The sequence below is a fragment of the Barbus barbus genome (assembly GCF_936440315.1).
Source record: "Barbus barbus genome assembly, chromosome: 8".
Lineage (NCBI taxonomy): Eukaryota > Metazoa > Chordata > Actinopteri > Cypriniformes > Cyprinidae > Barbus > Barbus barbus.
Genome location: NC_136736.1, coordinates 9,939,658 through 9,960,262, shown reverse-complemented (window position 1 = coordinate 9,960,262; position 20,605 = coordinate 9,939,658). Strand labels below are relative to the sequence as shown.

The window sequence follows — 20,605 nt, the reverse complement described above, 5'->3', positions numbered from 1 at the left end:
GCTTGATTTTAGCATATTTCTTTCCTGATTCAGACAAGATAACTTTATTGATAAAGGACCAGTATTTTAACCAAAAGCAACGGTTTGAAGATAAAATGTCATAATGATAGGTTTGTTTATTACAAACGCAACACTTCAAATTACAACCCGAATTCTGGAAATGTTGGGACGTTTTTTTAAATTTGAATACAATGAAAACTAAAAGAATTTCAAATCACATGAGCCAATATTTGATTCACAATAGAGCATAGATAACATAACAAATGTTTAAACTGAGAAATTTTACAATTTTATGCACAAAATGAGCTCATTTCAAATTTGATGCCTGCTACAGGTCTCAAAATAGTTGGGACAGAGGCATGTTTACCATGGTGTAGCATCTCCTCTTCTTTTCAAAGCAGTTTGAAGACGTTTTTTGAGTTTTGGTGCTGGAATGTGATCCCATAGTTGCCTGATATGGGTTTCCAGCTGCTGAAGAGTTTGTGGTCGTCTTTGACGTATTTTTCGTTGATGCGCCAAATGTTCTCTATAGGTTAAAGATCTGGACTGCAGGCAGACCAATTCAGCACCCGGACTCTTCTACTACGAAGCCATGCTGTTGTAATAGCTGCAGTATGCTGTTTTGCATTGTCCTGCTGAAATACACAAGGCCTTCCCTGAAATAGACGTCGTCTGGAGGGGAGCATATGTTGCTCTAAAACCTTTATATGCCTTTCAGCATTCATAATGCCTTCTAAAACAAGCAAGCTGCCCATACCATATGCACTTATGCACCCCCATACCATCAGAGAGCCTGGCTTTTGAACTGAACCTTGATAACACACTGGAAGGTCTCCCTCCTCTTTAGCCCGGAGGACATGGCGTCTGTCATTTCCAACAAGAATGTCAAATTTGGACTTGTCTGACCATATAACTCTTTTCCACTTTTAAACAGACCATTTTAAATGAACCTTGGCCCACAGGACACAAGGGCGCTTCTGGACCATGTTCACATATGGCTTCCTTTTTGCATGATAGATCTTTAGTTGGCATTGTCACGAGTCTGCCTGTCCTTCCCTCTCTCCAATCCGGATGCACGCCCTCACCTGGTCTCCCTCAGTCATTAATCATGCACACCTGCACCTCGTCATCACCCTCATCACAGACACTTCATAAGCACTCACCCCAGCCACCACAGTTGTCCGATCTCGTTGCTACCTGCCGGACTCTACTCTGAAGCTCTCCAGTCGATGAGTATTACCTCTGATTACTTACCTTGTGTACTAACCTGCTGTTCTCCGTCCCGTCTTCCTCTCTGTCTTCAGACCCGTCTGTGTGTGATCATCTGTCTGGGATCCGACTCCTCTCCGGTCACGCTCCACCCGCCTGCAAGGCAAAAAGACCCGATTAGCACTGTCACCCAACACCTGCAAGATTCACGACAAAGAAGCTACTCACCCTGTCTCACGATCACCAGCACCCAAGTCCTGTAAATAAAGACACATTATTGCACTTACCTTTTGAGTCCGTCTGCATCTGTGACAGGCATCTGCTGATGGCACGGCGGATTGTGTTTATCGACAGTGGTTTCTGGAAGTATTCCTGGGCCCATTTAGTAATGTCAATGACAGAATCATGTCGATGAGTGATGCAGTGTCGTCTGAGGGCCCGAAGACCACAGGCATCCAATAAAGGTCTTCGGCCTTGTCCCTTACACACAGAGGTTTCTCTGAATCTTTTGATGATGTTATGGACTGTAGATGATGAGATTTGCAAAGCCTTTGCAATTTGACGTTGAGGAACACTGTTTTTAATGTATTCCACAATCTTTTTACACACTCTTTCACAGATTGGAGAGCCTCTGCCCATCTTTACTTCTGAGAGACTCTGCCTCTCTAAGACATCGCTTTTATAGCATGTTACAGACCTGATGTCAATTAACTTAATTAGTTGCTAGATCTCTCCCAGCTGAATATTTTCAAATTTATTTGCTTTTTCAGCCCTTTGTTGACCCCGTGCCAATTTTACCTGTATACCTGTAGCAGGCATCAAATTTTAAATGAGCTCATTTAGTGGATAAAAGTGTAAAATTTATCCTTTTAAACATTTGTTATGTTCTCTATGTTCTGTTGTGAATAAAATATTTGTTAATGTGATTTGAAAGTCTTTTAGTTTTCATTTTATTCAAATTTAAAAAACGTCCCAACATTTCCGGAATTCAGGTTGTACATTAATTGATGGATCAGAGTCATACGGATTGCTTTATGTTTTTATCAGGCTCTCATTCTGACGGCACCCATTCACTACAGATGATCCACTGGTGCAAGTGACATAATGCTACATTTCTCCACATCTGTTCTGATGAAGTAACAAACTCATACATCTCGAATGGCTTGCGGGTGAGTAAACTTTCAGCAAATTAAAATTTTTGTCTGAACTATTCTCTAAAGACCCCATGAAATCAAGTTTTGTCATTTGAAGTCCATGTCTGTTGTCATTAAATGGAGATACATTGAACTGAGACTAATAAAGAATTGCTATCCTATGGTATTAACAAAAAGCAGCCTTTGCATAAGTATTTGCTGTCGGTGTTTGAGTTTAACTCTATTAGAATCAGAAACTATCCTGTCAAAATTTCTTATGCCTGCAGCTTAAAATGAAACAAGAACGAAAGCACCTAGAGTGCCAATCAATGAATCACGGCAAGTCGTTTCAGTAGTTTGTAGTAATACTTCAGGCTTTTTACAACACTGATCAAAGTGCAAACCAATTAAGTCGGTGTAGTTAAGCACTGCCATGTGGTTTTGTTTGTGTGAGGCCATCAGACACTTCCTTTATTTAATGTGTCACACTGTAGCACAGATGAAATGAGACAGATGGTGCGAGAAAGTTAAAGTGTGGGGGGGTCTCACTGTAATCTGAGAAAGTGAACGACTGAACTTTGGATCTCTCAGCAGGCGTCGCCCTAAAGTCTGCTTCAGCTTTGTCACCTGAGTAACCACACAGGTTTGGTTGGTAACCGTGGTGATGGTGAATAATTGAGAGGGTAAGGCCGGGCGAACTACACAGAGTTTCAGGAAGAGAGAGAGGGCAAGAAAATAAACTTTTCAAAAGACATTTAGTTGAACTTATTTAACTGTTGTTTTGCTAATAAGCATTTGCGAACATGGAGGGAGACGCGGATGAAGATGACGGCACTTTTACTAACATCTCACTAGCTGATGATTCAGGTAAGACTTGCCTTGTCTTGTCTTAAAGCTAGTTCGCTTTGTCCGGGAAACAGTTTAGTGATAGAACTGGGAAATGTAGGCCTACATGAATAGATTATGCACTCTCATTATGGTAGAGTATATTAACACCAAACTTTGCATTCAATCTTTTGGTCAACTTGTTTTCTTTCAGTTAGCACAGGTTTTGTATTGCTTTTTTGACATTTTTGGTTATAGGCATCACTGATCTGAACTTATGCACCTCAGCTGTTGTGTGGAAAAAAAAAAACTGTATTTGTGGTCAAATTTTGGCAAGGCAATGTTCACTAAAAAACTGAGGTAAATAAGCTCAGATCAATAAAGCCTATGATCTGATCAATACATTCCAAAAAAAATATATAAAACCTGTGCTAATTGAAAGAAAACAAGTTAATAAAAGATTGAATCCAATATTTGGTAATAATATGGCATAACAAGAAGCTCATGAGCAATTTTTTTGTAGGCCGGTCATTTCTGATCAGGAACACCACAAAGGTGGAAAAAAAAATCCCTCGCAAAAAGTACAAAAACTATTTTAAAAAAATGATTATAATCATCATCATCATTACTTTGTTTACATAAAGACAACTAATATTAAGTACCAGAATTATTTACTTACATTTTTTAAATGATGCATTAAGTATATTCTTTCAGCAGTAGGCTATAAGTGCAATAACGTAAGTCTCTAAATGATTTAGTGCTGTGCAGCATGTGGTTTTCTTGTCCAAATACAGGAATGAATGGAGTGGCATTGTGTCAACACATGTCAGGAACCTGCATAAGATGCAGTAGGTGTGTGCTTGTGTACAGGGACTGTGCAGAGACGAGCTTACATTTACAGTATAGGCATATGTGAATAGCTACTGCCAGAGCAGTCAGTAAGTAGAACAAAGGCTGCATATTTCAGATGACTCACGTCTACTCTGAGCGGTCATTTTAATGGGATAGTTCACCTAAAAATGAAAAATCGGTCATCATTTACTCACCCTCATGTAGTTTCCAAACCTTTATGACTTTAGTTCTTGTGAGGAACACAAAAGCTGTTGGTGAGTACAGACTGGAGCTGGTTGTCACACTTGCTACTAGAAAAAAAAGAAAAACGCTTTTGAACATTACAACCGCTGTTAACCTGCAAAACAGAAACGGTACATATAACACGTTGACCTTTTGTGACAACATGCTCCAACAGCTGGACATGTTGTCAAATTGAATGGGGTATGTTGATATTAAATCACCTATTATAAACCACAAAATGCAAGTATTAAAAACATATATGAAACAAAATAACATTAAAACTTTGTTTTTGGCACACAAATATTGTAAGTGATGCATTCCCTGCTGAAAAAAACAATAGAACCCTGCCCAAAACACAATAGAAAATGTAATGGATTTAATGGTTATAATGGGAATTGTATTGGTTTTAATGGAAACTATAATAGTCTGCTAGTATGTGATTGATTCTATGAGGTTATTTGACATCAAAGTAGCATACTATCATATGAATGTTTTCAATTGAATTGTAACAAAAATTATTCTAATGAGGAGAAATGTTTATTAAGTTGCATACTGCATTCTTTTTCACATACTATTTAAAAAATAGAAGGCAGTGTGCAGTAACCAGCATGCTTGCTTTGTGCACAGCTTCATATTTATAGAGAGCTTCGTCTCCCTCTGGCGGTGCTTTTGGGTAGTGAGTGCATGCGAGAGAGAAACAGAGAAGCGATGAGATAACGGATGGTCTGTATCATTACCTTGACATCAGCTTTGGAGGCTTAATAATTTTTGAACATCTTTAATAACACGAATCGATTTAGTCTTGTATCAGGTAGGACAGTGTGACTGCATCAGTGTGCTGGTGTGCGTTTAATTAAGTTCTTCATTATCACATGCGATCATGTTTATTTTCTCTCGGCGTTTATTATTATAATTTTTTCTAATTAACTGCCTCTTTACCAGGTTTATTAGATGCTGATTAACTAACTGAATTATGATATCGGGGTATTTAAAAGCTGTTTCTAACAAGTCTTTCAGCACCCAGGCTGCTGTAGCGGCCTGTAATGCAAGAGAACCAGTGGAGGTGATGCTGATTGAATTAAAACTTCATAAAACTACGTTAAAATGTCATGTCTCGAGTACTAATAGCAATATAATAACGTTTTAAGCATGTAATGTAAATGACAGTGATCTTATCTTTCTGTGAACTGTATTTCTTTGTGTTAGGCGATGGTTTGTTGTGTTAGCCAATAGCTAACCGTATCTTGATGCGCTGGGACCATGAAACGGCTTTGTTTACACTGTATTTGCGTGGTACTCCAACTAATAGCATGAAATTACATTTGTACATGCCCAAAAACATATCTACCTGTTTGTTTTGTAAGCATATTTTACATCACATTGATAATATCTCTCACAGCTGACGGAGAACCGACAGTCTTGCGCTTCAGACCAGAGGACCAGTACAGCACCATGAACTGTGAGATTGATGGTAAATATCACCAACAATTTGGTATAATATGTTATATCATGTTGTTAAAATGCATGTTTCTTCAGATTAAGTTGCTTTGGAGCTATTTCAGATGTGCATGTGTGTTTTTTAGGATATATGGAGAATCAAGTTGAGCAAGAGGAGAAGACCAGACTCATAAACCAAGTGTTGGAGCTTCAGCACACACTTGAAGGTCTAAAAGTCTTTGAGTGTACAATTCTATATAGAACTATTGTTTTAGTGGTTAACTGTTGCTGTTTTGTTTTGTAACTTAATATACTCCTGTCATGTTTCTGTTTTGCCTCTAAACATTCTCCTCTGATCCGCTCAGGCTCTCTATATGGCTGCCGGAAAAAGCTGAGGGATGCACTCTAATGTGTTTTGTCTGTTTCCATCAGATCTTTCTGCGCGTGTGGACGCAGTGAAAGAAGAGAACCTTAAGCTCAAATCAGAGAACCAGGTTCTCGGGCAGTACATCGAGAACCTCATGTCTGCCTCCAGCGTGTTTCAGACTACTGAAACCAAAAGCAAACGGAAATAACATGTGGATCACGTCTACTTTATCCATCATCTCCTCTTTCCGGCATTCAAACTACTAGCTCATACATATAAGCCGCTGTTTATTTTGTCTTACAATTTCCTGATGCATCTCTCAGCATGGTATGGGTAACATTTGAATGGACTGAGCTGCTGCTTTTCCCTGTCAGCTAACTGTGTTACAAGATATAACAGGATGCATGATGCAGTTTGTGATCAGATAAGTACAGAGCCGGTGTAATACCACTCCTGTATAATTCATTTAGCAGGTACATAATCAGTCTCAGACCCTCTCATTGACTTCACAACCTTTTTAAATACTAGACAGCCAAAGTCAGGTTCTCTTAAAAATACAATTATGCTGAATTTCAGCTTTTTTGGCTTTCCACTACTAATATTTACAATGTACAGCAAGATTGAACACGGATATGTTCTCTTGAAAGTGCATGACATCCTATAACTAAAGTGCATTATGTAAAAGGCTAAGGATGGATAACCTAAATTAGTCCTCCCTCATTTTGGCATGTGATTTTTCTAGTTTAAACCAGGGTTACTGGCAATTATCTTAACGACAGTTGCTCAGCTGGTGCAGAAAGTATGCAATTTCTGTAATTTCCTGACCCACTGGTTTAAACAAAGTACCTCCTCATATGTTACATTATGAGAGGCCTTTGACTCACCAAATGACTTTGTCACTTTCATACTTGGATTTATCTGAAAAAGTATGACTAGCGCACAAACCCGACGTCTTTTGAGCAGGATCAATTGATTGAAACCGGCTTGCAGTGTGAACTGCAGCATTGTGTTGGAGAGTTTGCTCTTCGTGGTCGTGTCCTTTGGATTGAGGGACTTAAAATGGATGAAATAAATGGATTTTAGCTTTTACTGCTTTCAAAGACTGATGTGAGGTTGAGTCTGTGGATTGATATTGATCTGATTGCTCCAAAGTGTCTGCTTGAGCATCATTTAAGAGGACAGATGCTCTGCTATTTGTGAAATTTCACTTACTATGAATTATTGACATGACACTGAAGCATCTGCCACAACACTACATACTCATCTGTTTAATATTATTTTTGTGAAAAATTTCATTTGTGTAATTTATGTTTGAAAGCACCCGATGTAAAGTACTGCCTGTTCTGAAAGTGTACATTTAATTTTGTTACAATTATGCCTTTAATAAAATACTTTGCCTTTGCACAAACTAATGTTCCTGGTGAAGTCATGTCAAAGGTGCACAGAAATTTCTAGTAAATATTTATTTCCAAGAGCAATGAACAGTTTGCAAACATGTAAACAAAAGGCTGTCCTTGTAAGGCTGAACACACAACCTAAAAAAAGCAGAAAAACAAAACTGTTCATCACTTAAAAAACAACCTGTCTGCTTCCAAAGCTCAATGTTTTCATACATGGTGGTCAGTCTGTTTTCAGTGTGCTTGTGTCTGCTGTTAGAGTGTCAGTGATGACGCGGAGCTGAGATCAGCTCTGACTGCGTAACGACTTTCTTCGATGTCAAAAAAGTAATACTGATTTGCATTCCTAGCACTTCACTGACCTAGATGTTTGGTGAAGGCAGCTCCTGGTTTGGCGGAGCTCTTCTCCAGAGCCTGCTAACAGTGGTAATGACAGTAGAATGCAAGATTAAAAAGTCCTATATCTAAACTCAATTGCATCATTTTTCAAACAAGATACAAACAATAAATACGATCAGAGCGCTTTGATCATGTTAAAAAGCTCATAACTTAAAAACTCAGAAGGAACTGAACCCTTTTTTAATAACTTAAACAGAAACGTTGAGGTGATCATAAACTAGTTTGTCTTTCTAAAATATTCATTGTATATTTCCCTTCACAGTATTCAGACTTACTAGTAGGGAAACACTGGCCCTACTTGAATTGTAATCTAAAAAGAAAAGAATAGGAAAAACGTGGAGTTAAAACTCAGCAGGTCTGACTTTTGTATCTAAATCCCAACTTTAACTGATCAGAACTAAGCGGAAGACTGAAAGAGGGGAGGCGAGGTTCAGTCGGATGAAGAATGACCTCTTCAGGAGAGCGGCTAGGTTTGCCGTTTTTTGCATGCTGAAGGGCATATTGCCGAAAGCATGCAGCAAAAAGAGGCAAAGGAATGAGAGAAGGGAAGAAGAAACGTTGGGAAAAAGTGGATTTTCAGTCCTTCCGTACTCTTCTCTTTCTCACAGCTTTAGCTTCTTCTCCTGTGCTCTGAATTCCTTCACCGGCGTCCTTCATCTGCAAAGACACAAAACTGTCAGTCTAACAACAATCAGTGGATCTAGATAATCAATACAAACTGAAATCTCAAAACATGGCACAATCAGATAGTGTTTCATTACAATTAAATCAAACACTGTGACTTATTCATAATATTATTTCTAACTGTGTTAGCACTGATTTCTATGGAAGCCGTTTCCACTCAAATTAAAAAAAGGTAACTGCAAGTCTTTATCTCAAAATTCTGCCACAATTTAGATTTTTCTCAGAATTGTGAGATAAAAACGTACAATTGCGAGTTACAGAAGTCAGAATTGTGGAATATAAAGTCACAATTGCGAGCTATAAAGGCATAATTGTGAGTTATTATAATTCATAGAGAATGCCAGAAAATGTCTATTTTTCCCCCCTCAGAACTGGACTTTATAACTCGCGATTGTGAGAAAAAAAGTCAGAATTGCAAGATCCAAACTGACAATTCTGACTTTTTTTCCTTGTGAGATATAAACTCAAAATTGCAAGTTATAAAAGTCAGAATTGCAGGATATAAAGTTAATATAAAATATTAACTATGAAGAACATTTAAAAAAAAAAAAAAACTTTTTATTACTAAACATTTAATTGAATCATTAAAATGTAATCTATAAAAAAAAGAGGAAATTGACAAATTTAAAGAGCATTTATATATATATATAACATTTATATATATATAAAAAACTACTCTGAAAACAAATCATGCTTTTATTAAACAAAAGTTTGGTTCAAGTCTGTCAATATTGGAGCAACACTGCAGTTTATAGTGCTGTAGTAATTGGGGAAAGAGATTTGAAGTGCTTAAACTTTTGGAAGCAAAATATGTGAATTTGTTTTTTGTCAGAATTATAGCGTTCACTTTCTAATCTGCTCCATCTCTTTGACACATGCGTGCGCCGACACTCACTCATTGAAGTCTGTGAAGTTAAAGCAGACTCACTTGCCGTCAGGATAATTCTTTATGCAAAATGGAAGTACTTGCCCAATTTTATAACTATAAGATGTATGTTGTGCGCTGAGGAAAACAAATCTCAAAAACATTAAACAGCACACATATCTGAGAATAGGGCAAGAAATGTAGGTTTATCATTTAGTTTGAAGCACTTACTATAAAGCACGTCTCATGTTTAAAGCAACTTTTCCCAACAGTTCATTCTGTGTCCTTTGTTATTTTTCCAGAAGTGTTCGCAACATCAGAGTATAGCAATATAAATGATACTATCAAATTACAGAGGGGGAACTTTGAGCTTTAAAATGACGTTTCATACACAGAGAAGTTCTGCAGGTGCAGTAGTTAAAACAACACTGCATTTGTTTGGTACACGTGTATCGAAACAACTCTTTTTTTTCGGTATGAATACATGTACCGTTACACCCCTACTGGCTGCAGAAGACTAGTGGTGTGTTCACACCAAACGCGAAGCGAATATGCACATCACGTCACTCACGGCATGTTTTTCGTATCACTTGCGCGAATAAAAACATTGCGCGATCAACGATGGTGGAGATAACTACGATCGCTACTTTGTACCTGTTGTGGAAGTCCCATATACGCCAGAAAGCCAAACGCCGACGTGTCTGGGTTCACAGCACCATCCAGAGGCAGATGAGTACTAATCCTGCATTGATGTGTGTGTTACATTTTACTATTGTATATACACTGACATTCTTTTTTTTTTTTTCTTTTTTTTGACAGCAGCATCTCTGTAGCCATGCTAATAAAAAACAACTACCACTACAACTGATTTTATGCTCCAGATACCTATATCATAAATTTCAGGGTGCCTAGGCGGCTACAATAATGCTCTCTTCCATTTTCTGATGCAAACGGACGTGTCAATAAGCTCTTTGCGAGAACGCGTCATGCGAGTTTTACCCTCAAGTTGAAATTTTTTAACTTGTGCGGAAGACGCGAGTGACACAAATTCGCCTCTTTTTGCATCTTTGCATTGACGTTGTATGTAATCTACTTGTGTAAATAATTAAATTCGCGTTTGGTGTGAACACGCCATAAGAGTCAATGCAAACTTGCTTACTTCATCCTCTGAGGGCGTGCCATTTGGTTTACTGGCCTCTTCCTCCTCCTCTGTATCTCCACCATCTTTTCCAATGTCATTGTCCATCCCTTCCCCATTCTCATTACCTGAAAAGCGAGTCAGAAAAGAATGAAATTATGTATAACAACTATGCAAAAAGTACTTAAACAGCAAACAAGGATAAATCACTTCTCAAACCAGCAGCTTCAGTATCTTCCTCTGCTTTCGCTTCATCTTCATCTTCATCTTTCCCTTTCTCCGCCTCGTCTTCTTCCTCCTCTTCTTCTGCTACCTCCTCTGGTTCAGCTTTGGGCTGATCTATTTTCTTATATACATAGTCATCATCCGACTTCTGCAATACATATACAAGTGTGTGAGCTGAGAATGTTCAAGAAGCAGTTGGCCAAGAGGACAGAGACGTGCACCATCCTGTTCATATCTGGTGACAAACCTGTATAACGCTTCAGGGCAGGTCGCTGATTGCCTGTTGCTATGCTACCAATGATAAATACACATTAAGAGGATTTTGTACTTGCGAGCTAATCCTAAACACCCTAATCTTTAGCAATATATCAAATGGGGTTAGCATGGTAAACCAGATTTATCAACTGTGTTATGCTCAGAAAATAGCTGACTGTAATGAGGTCCGTTTAAGTGGATCTCATCACACAGCAAACACACAACACAACAAATACCGCATTTAAGCCAGGATTCTCAGAGTGACCAACACTTGAGATTAAGTATGACAGTCATGGCCATATGCAGGGTATTAGAAATACAGAGGTCCAAAACCCAGCTTGCTTCATGAGTTGGGGGGGGTATATGGCCCCTTGAATTTTTTTTTTTGATTTCTCTGATCTACATTTTAAGATGTCTGGAGGACAAAAATTTGGCTAACAATAGCTGTCTTTTAAAAATTTGTATCTGGTGTCAGTGAAGTAAAAAATACTCATGGTCATGAAAATCAGCATTTGGGTTTGCAATGACAACATTTGAATATGTAAATAATAACAGAATTCTTGTTTTTAGGTGAACTATCTGTTTAAATTAAGAGAGCAGACCGGCCATACACATATCAGTATACAAAGGCTGTAGACACATTTTTTCTTAATAGGCTAAATGCTAACCACATCCTAGAAACACACTTTTCAAAGCCACATGGTTTACCACATTCTAGTTTAGGTCTGAGGATGATTAGTGAATTTACAGAAAGGCTATCAGGAAAATGTAACTAAGTTCATTAAATTCATGCACAATATGCACAAGAAGTTGTTGTTAATCTTATGCTTAATATGCTGATAACTGTACTGGTTGTGTTGTTCCATCTCTGGATATTGCTGTTGGTGGTTTAAAACTTCTAACATAACACAGGTGTCAAATACACAATGTTTACTTACTTATATCTTACATTTCACTTTTTGACCAAAGCATCATGGTAGAATTTACTCTCAGTTTCTGTAAAAAGTAATGGTAATGCTCGACTTCAAGCACTGATATACCGCTCTGCGCTGTACAATATCTTTGCAGCACCAAAGTACAGCTATTATTAGGCAGTTATTTCTGGACCTCTGGGATCTCAATGGTGGGTACTGCCATGAACACTGTACCTCTTTTCTAAAGACTTGCTAAAAAAAAAAAATTATATTTCCATCTTGGATGCTGATTGGTTGATACAGCATTTCAGCCCTAAAATGCCTTGCTTTAAAAATTTGGACTGAATTTTCAGTTCAGGAAGTACCAGTTCTTGTCAGGCAGCAATGAAACGAAACAAAACAAAATAAAATCTAACCAAACAAAACAAAGGTTTGGGGAAAGCTTAGGTTTTCTTTAAACATCTTGCACTAGCTTGTACTGTATGTTCTAGCACATTTTGGTGCAGTGTTACAGCAGTTCTCCTCAGGATGAATCATTTGTGTGGTCCTTATTTGTAAGTTACTTTGAATAAAAGAGTCTGTTAAACGAATACATGTAAAATGTAAATGCAAGGCAAATGTCTACAGTTAATTGTGCATGTGTTTGTTTTATTCTGTTTCTCTTGTTATCTGCTTTGATTATGGTTATTCAGGACAGAATCTTTCTGTTGTGATGAAAACAGATTATGTAATGAATTATTACACTGTACTCACACATCTATATGATTCACAGCAAAACACTGACAGCCTAAATATAGCTGTACACCAGGCCTGCTATATCAAGTGTTTTATTCTGCATTCAATAGATCTCCTCTGTGGGGTCAGGACGTACCTTTGGCCAGCAGAAGAGCACAGCCAATCCAATAGGCAAACCAACGGTAAGGATGTAAACCACCCACAGCCAGGGCCTCTCTTCCGCAGCCAGTGCCAACTGACTCAACACTCCCGGCTAAGATAGAAAGAAACAGTCTGAGTATGTCAACCAAACTAAAGCCCAGTGAGCAATGGCGCCCAGAGCAAAACGTGGGCGAGAGACAAAGGCATACCTCATTGGCACTAGCCACCAGTTTTTTGAGTCCCCAGCTGTCTGCACCCCAGCGGTCCGCTACTTCCTTTTCTGAGGTAATTATGAAATTGTCAAAGTAAATGTCAGAGGTCATAGACCACAGCTCAAGACCCACAGCACTGAATGACTCCATCCTAAACGGGTGAAGATCCTCAAAGTAGTCAGGGTTTGCAATCTTCCGTGGACTCCACACACCCTGTTAACAAAGACGTTGAATATAAATATATGTTTGTGATACTTAAAGATCTTTGGTCATTGTATCCAACTCATTAATTCAAATTTTGGCTAAAACAGCTGCAGTTAACAACAAAGACAAGCTGAGTGTGACATTTGTTTGTACGGAATTAAATATTGGCACTTCAGCAGCATTTCCAGACTCCAGATGTTAATACCTGGTAGTTGAGGTTGTCTATGAGAGGAGCTTTCCATTTGCCCTTATACTGAGGATTGTTGATCATGGGTGGCTTCCATTCACCACAGCCAGGAGCAGCTGAACATGCTGGATTTGGCACCTGAGGAGCCTCCCATTCTCCATCCATTTCTTCATCCCTGAGATAGATGGGGGTGAAGAGAACATTACTGATGAGTTGCTATAAAAAAGCTGAAATGAAAGCATAGGGTATTACATAGTGTATTACAAATGATTGTCTACCAATACTATGAGATAAAAAGGGGCTAGACTGAGGCATATAATGTAATTCATGGAATAACTGCATAATAATAATGTACTTGGCGTTGTACAAAATTTGCAGCACCAAAGATAACTGACTTTCTCATTTGAGCTGCCTCAGGGGATTTTTCTGTTCACAAAGGCCGAGCATGAATTCCAGCACAATGCTTCTATTTTAACGGCAAGAGTGTGTAGCTATATCATATTTGACAATTGTGTAACAATAGAAATGCAAATATGATAAATGCAATGTAATTTCTAACTGAATGTGACAAGACCAAAAACATCACAGGAGCAATTTTATGCATACAATTAGGAATGAATGTTTGCACATGGTAAATGTTCAAATTCACTTCTAGAAAATTAAATTAGTAAAACTCAAAGTTTCCATCCTCAGGGCTACACTAGGACATGGTAAAACGTGGCTTTGACTCAACTGTGTTTATAGGTTGTGGTTAGGACAGTCATTTAGCCTATTAAAATAAAATTATATTTACAAGAAGTTCAGATGCATTACTTTACAATAAATTCTACTTCTTGAACTTTCTTTATTTGTCTCTTTATTAATTCTCTTAATTTTCTCTTTTTAATAAGAAAGCCCCAAGTGTCTCAAATTTGTATTTTTTTATGTCCATGTCTGGTCAGTGTTCAAAAAGGGTTATTTCACATGAAATTTCTCATGACCAACTGTTTATTTTCTTCACTGATAAAAATACAAAAAGACTAATAAAATGCCCAGGAAATCAATTGGAAAATGTTGCCCCTTAATGAAAAAGTTCATTTCTTTCACTTTTGTGAACTGACCACTGCACTGACTGAATATAAAAAAAGCTTTGGGAGTCAGCTGTCCACGCAAGGCCTAAACCTACCAAAGCAATTATTGATATATTGATAGATAGATGCATACATTATTATTTTAGGGTACTTCTGTACTGAAATTACATTCTTATGAATATTTAAAGTGGCAAATAAATTGATTCTCATTAGAAGCTCTTTGTTGTGCACTTCCACAAGCCTCTGGATTAAAAGAAAGACTTTATTTCTCACCAGTCATCAGGCTTTTCTGCAGTGGGGTCAGACACAAACTCTGGCTCATCATCCAACCAGCCATCAGGCTTCACTGCATCAGGATCAGGCACCTTAGCTGGGGCATCCTCATCCCTAGATAGATAGAGAGAATGGGTCTTGACATAGCACTGCTGCTATTTTTTTAAAGATAATATAACTTCATAAATTCACATGGTTCCCTATTTATATGAATACCATGTCTGTCACTATGACTATGAAATTAAATACATAACCGTGAAGGTAATAGTTACAACAAAGTACTGTTTTACGCAAGTAACTTTGGCAAGTAAAAATACACAAGCTATCAAAAAATGGCCAAGTTCATTCTTTGCATTTTGACTTATTCATAGATCTCACCAGTCTTCAGGTTTGACTGCTTCTGGGTCAGGGATTTTGGCTCTCTCATCCCAGTCCTCTGGCTTGGAGTCTTTGGGATCGTCAATCTCTTTTGGAGGGTTCACAGGCGGAACGACATCTGTCAGCAGACTTCCCCTGCTAACACTGGATTGGTCTATAAACATCTCATAGCTACTGTCTGGATTTAAAACTGAGAAAAGGACAAGAAAGTACAAATATTTATTTAACAATTTACCATCAAATAATTTAATAAAAACATTTTTGCATGCAGGCAAGATTTCTTTAATGTCACATTTCTTATATAATATGGTTGGTGAAACAATTTTTAGATTTCACCACCAGTTATTGCAATTGATTAATTTGATTATTTATTATAACATTCATTATATCTGTATAATAACAATAGTGTAATGAGTTTCCACATGCTTTTCATTATAGGAATATAAGTAAGTGTACACACCAAGTGTATAGAGGTGAGTCTTTTTATCTGTGAAGATCTTCTTCAGATCAATATCTGGTCGTTTGGCATGTTTTTCTTCCACATCTCCATTAAGAGGGTTTTTATGTCTGAAGATGAAGTGCAGTTTGTAGTCTTCTCCACATTTGTCCGGCCCAAACATGATGCTGTATGGTGTCCGGTCTTGAAACTGCTCCTGTGAGTCAAAAGACACACACATCACTGCTAAAATATGCAATATCACTTATTTCCTTTACAATAGTAATTTTATATCATATTGCTGTTCAGATCCAGTATTTTACCATTTCAATTTCTATAAAATCTGTTTACTTTGTATTTTATGTTATGTTTTTACAAACATCACGTAAAGCAGTCAATGAACACACCAGGTCTAAATCTTCTGAGTCTGACAATAACTTGATGTAAGCGCCGCCACAGTCAATTCCGTTTTGAAAGTTGACCTCATACCTGCATAGATTGGTTTTTGTTAGAATGCACAAGCTTTATTTTTCACATATCACAGAAATTGCATCTAAGAATCCCACTCACTGTACGATAAGGGGCTTGTCATTAAATACGAAGGGTTTGTTAAGCAGAGCAGCGATGGCATGGTGCTTAGCACGAGATTTCAGAACCAAGCCCAAATCACCAGGCACCTTGTTTTCCTTCAGGGGCTCAACCTCCCATTTACCTACAGGCATGAAAAACATATAGAAACATGTGTTTGATTTTTTGTTTTTTAAAGGATCACAGTTTTTAAAAGTGGGGTTAATGATAATATATATTTTCGGTATTATTTAAAATCGGACAATCATAAAGCAACACTGAAAAATCACAAATGGAAAACTAACCGTCGTATTTTGCAATATCTTCATCAGCTTCCTCTTTCATTGTTTTAGACACCTGCCAGCTGCAGACAATAATAAAACATGAAAAAGCTAACAAATAATTAAACAATAAGTGAGAAGAAACCATGCAGTGTGAACAGAACATGTAGGCCTATTCAAAATACATATTGTGATCATTAAATCATCACTGATTGGACAACACTCTGTGGACTGCTATCAATATTCAATATACAATCAGCTATCAATATTTTTGGTCAGTTTACCCGCAGAAAAGCTGTAATTTTATCAAATGTGTATATCTGCTAAATAAAACTGTTGTCAACGTTGAGAAGTACGGTTAAATAAAGGTGATCTCAAAGGAAACAAGCCATGAAAATCCGATAAGATTCACAAACCTGCTCAAAGACTCATCATCAAATGTTGCAGTGAAGTACACGTCTCCTGTTGGAACTGGGGTCTTGTATGTTACCTATGCATGTCAAAAAATTAATATTTAAAAACGACATGAAATAGCTCATAACCCAAGCTATTTAGCTTGAACACTGATCATGGATAACTCTACTGATACATATTCTGCTTTTTTGGTGAGCAATGTGCATTACAGCAAATATTTATAAATTGGAAAGAGTGGTGACTTACCTCAAAAGACACATTGGCGTCTGCTTCAGTGCTTTCTCCGCTGTCTGTCTCCATGTCCACATCTCCATCTTCCACTTGAGCCTCCTCTACATCATCCAGCTCTTCTTTCTGGGCCCATGTTACCATGGAGATGGAGAGCAACAAGACACACGTCCAGCCCCACCGCAACTTCATCTACAAAAAAAACAAAACACATGAGCAACAGAAAACACCTTAATAAAAACAAGCACCATCAACAAGCACCAAATGGTATATTTTTCTTTTTATTAGATTTTTTGGGGGCGGAACGTCTTATCTTATAACACGCTGACTCCGATATTGATCGATAACAGTTACATCTGCCATCAGAAGAGGAGGAGCTTATTGTTTACTATTTCTATATTTTACCGCAAAACTTAATGCTTTATTAAATATCGACAGTTGAACAGAACAGCAAGTAGCAGAGGTTATGCCAAAAAAAAATTAAAAATACGAATAACAGGAAATCTTCAAAAATATTTACGTTAAATGCCATATTTTGCAATTAACGTTAATCAAAATCACCTCCAGTTCTTCGGCTTTGGGTTTCCTAAAATTGGGTTTCCTTTTATAGTATTACTAACAATATATGACATTATAATAACGCCCTCTGGCTAGCTGCGGTACCGTTAGCTGGGTGATGACGATGATGAAGAAGAAGAAGATGATGGCTGTCTGCATGTTCAACGCTTATAGTGTTTAGCAAAAAAAAAAAATGTCTTTGTTCACTCACCTCCTCCGGCTGAATTGGCAATATTTCTGTTAACTGTAGCTTAAGCGGATGGGTTTGTCATGCAGTGTTTCGGCGCGAAGAGTGCGCTATGAATGAGAGCGATAGCCAGCGTTATCAGAAGCGCAGGATGCCTCTGACAACCGCCCCTCTGCGATAAAAAACACTTCCGCGACACCTGTCAAAATAAAAGTCCCGTTTATTTACACAAACGCTTATTTGCCACTGCACTGCATGATATAATCTACTTTCACATCTCAGGCCAAAGTAAAAGTCTCATTCATTTATCTAGTCATTTTCTGAATTCGGAACCGCATTCTAGCATACTGCTTTAATTATTTTAGAAATAGTAAGATTAGTATGCTAGTATGGCAAGCCATACTAATACGGTGTTCCAACTGCTCCTCTCTGATAAAATCCACTTCCGCAATCCGCATCACCTATCAAAATAAAGGTCCCATTAATTAGTACAGTCTTTTCTTTTATATACCTTTTACACACTGACACTTGATCTTCTGACTACTGTAATTAAAAATAGTTTTATTATCTTGAATGTTTTTGTGTATGTTTTCACAAAATAAAATCCTCTTATGCATCTCTTGTTTAAAAAGGTCTGTCTTATTACAGACATTTTTATAAGCACTGCATCCAGCATACTGCTTGTAATTAATATGTTAGCAAGACATTTATATACATACACCAGTAATGATATATATATATATATATATATATATATATATATATATATATATATATATATATATATAAAGATCAATATGCATTTTAAGTATTTCCAATTTGAAGTGTCTGAGTGATGTTGAATGTAGACTATTTGTGATTTCTGTAAGGTTAGTAGGCAAGGAAACGATATTGGATTCAAGTAAATAAATAGGCTATATATTACATATTATTGGGGAATTATCATATTCATAGCATTAAGATTTTTTATTTTATGAATGATTTTATACAAAACTGCACTGTTTTTATTTTATTTTATCTTATTCGTTTTTTTTTTATTATTAAAATAAACAAAAAAAATTACAGTACGTACAAAGCAAACAGAAAAGAACAGTATGTACAAAACATACAAAATACCTTTCAATAATAAACTACTTGTGGGTTAAAAGACAACAACAACAAAAAACCATATGATATAAAACCTCTTAACATAGACAGAAAGGAGTCACAAACAAAAAGAAGAAGAGAGGGCACACAAATAAAGATACAAGTATATTAAGGAAAAATCTTAAAGATGGCACAAATTCTAGATGTTTTTATAGCTTTGTTGTTAACAGACGTTGAAATTGTATTTAAATACAACTTCAGTTCTTGTTTGAAGATGTTAAATTGGGGTTTACAATTAGTATATTTACATTTATGGACATAAAACTTTCCAATAAATAACAGGAGGTTTATATAAAATATTGCATTAGATTCCCATCTTTAGCACGAAAACCAAAAAGAATGTATTTATAACATAAAGAGAAATCATAAAAAATAGTTTGGTCAATCAAAGCATTAACATTATTCCAGAAAGACTGAACAAAAGGACACTCCCAAAATAAATGAGCTACAGTTTCAGAAGAAAATTCACAGAAAGAACAAGATGTATCAATGTCACTTTTACATTTCTGCAAAAACGGCTTGACAGGATAAAACCTGTGAATTATTTTAGAAGATATTTCTTTAACTTTATTTGTTAAGAAACATTTCTGAGGGAGTGACCAAACATATGCCCACTTAATATCATCAAAAAGGTTGTTCCAATAAGAAATGGAGGAAGAATTAGAAGTAACAAGGTCCAAAAATAAAACTTAACTTTGTGATTGGATTTTTGAACAGAGAAACACATAGAACCAACCACAGTGGATTCAGGAAAGGCGATGAACCACTGTTATTACTACTAAAGAGCATACAGATTTCCAGAGAGATGGCCTTTAAAACTCTATTCAATTCTTTTCTAGATACAGGAAAGTAATATCTTAAAATAAAATCTGAATAATTAAACAAATAGCCATGACTGTCAAACAATTGGTTCACTAACAACACTTCATTACTGAAACAATTGTCCAGAACCAAGGATTTCCTCTTATGTAAAATATTACAGTTGTTCCAACTAAAAAAGTTCTGTGGCAAGAAATTATGCTTATAAGTTTCCAAGCCAAAAGCATTTGGAAAGTTTGATTGGGAGTTTACTAATGGAATAATTACACATTAATAAAAAAATTAATTTTTAAGGTGTTATTAAGAGAATCGAAGTAAATAAAATTTCAGCCGCCCTTATTATAAGAATTTAAAATAACAGATTTTCTAATATAATGAGTTTTATTTTTCCAAAGAAATTTAAGCAACGTTACATTAAGCCTTTAAGCAAAGTCCTACCTTTCAATGATAGATCTCTTAATAACCAAAGATTCAAAATTTTTTTTTTTTTAGTTTTCTCCATAATTGGGTTCAAATTCTCCTGACATCTTAGTTTAGTATCTTTTATTATTTTGATTCCTAAATACGTGACATTCTCTTGGATGGGAATATTGCAGACAGAGGATGCAGCACATTTTTTAACCGGGAGTAACTCACATTTATTAATGTTAAGCAGAAGGCCAGAAGCATTTGAGAAAGATAAAAGAGACGTTAAAGCAATTGGGATCTGAGAGGCATCTCTTAAAAACAATGCCGTGTCATCAGCCAATTAGCTCATAATTAATTCCGTTCCATCAACAGAAATTCCCTTCACAGGACTCTCTTTAATATGAAAACATGAAAATTGGGTAGCTACTAAAAAAAGATA

At 36.7% G+C, this 20,605-nt stretch overlaps 2 protein-coding genes across 5 annotated transcripts; one reads left to right on the top strand and one right to left on the bottom strand.

Moving 5' to 3' along the window:
- The first annotated feature begins 3,011 nt into the window (after window positions 1-3,011).
- LOC306874046 (short coiled-coil protein A-like) lies at window positions 3,012-7,484 on the top strand. The gene is made up of 4 exons (XM_079423765.1): window positions 3,012-3,209; window positions 5,641-5,712; window positions 5,825-5,905; window positions 6,111-7,484. The coding sequence occupies exons 1-4, from the start codon at window positions 3,146-3,148 to the stop codon at window positions 6,251-6,253; spliced, it is 360 nt and encodes a 119-aa protein (XP_079279891.1). The 5' UTR covers window positions 3,012-3,145; the 3' UTR covers window positions 6,254-7,484.
- Window positions 7,373-18,246, bottom strand: LOC306874045 (calnexin-like). Of its 4 annotated transcripts, none has more exons than XM_079423761.1 (17): window positions 17,818-18,246; window positions 17,067-17,240; window positions 16,823-16,896; window positions 16,431-16,489; window positions 16,129-16,270; window positions 15,966-16,047; window positions 15,583-15,775; window positions 15,123-15,312; window positions 14,745-14,858; window positions 13,420-13,576; window positions 13,008-13,223; window positions 12,794-12,910; window positions 10,739-10,901; window positions 10,550-10,656; window positions 8,433-8,498; window positions 7,805-7,859; window positions 7,373-7,580 (listed from the first exon to the last, which is right to left on the bottom strand). In XM_079423761.1, exons 2-17 carry the CDS (start codon window positions 17,238-17,240, stop codon window positions 7,477-7,479), a joined length of 2,013 nt encoding a protein of 670 aa, XP_079279887.1. In that variant the 5' UTR covers window positions 17,818-18,246; the 3' UTR covers window positions 7,373-7,476. The 4 variants fall into 4 exon arrangements, with proteins under 4 accessions (XP_079279887.1, XP_079279888.1, XP_079279889.1 ...); XM_079423762.1 differs by having other exon boundaries at window positions 10,748-10,901; XM_079423763.1 differs by lacking the exons at window positions 7,373-7,580; window positions 7,805-7,859 and having other exon boundaries at window positions 8,275-8,498.
- Between the last annotated feature and the right edge of the window lie 2,359 nt (window positions 18,247-20,605).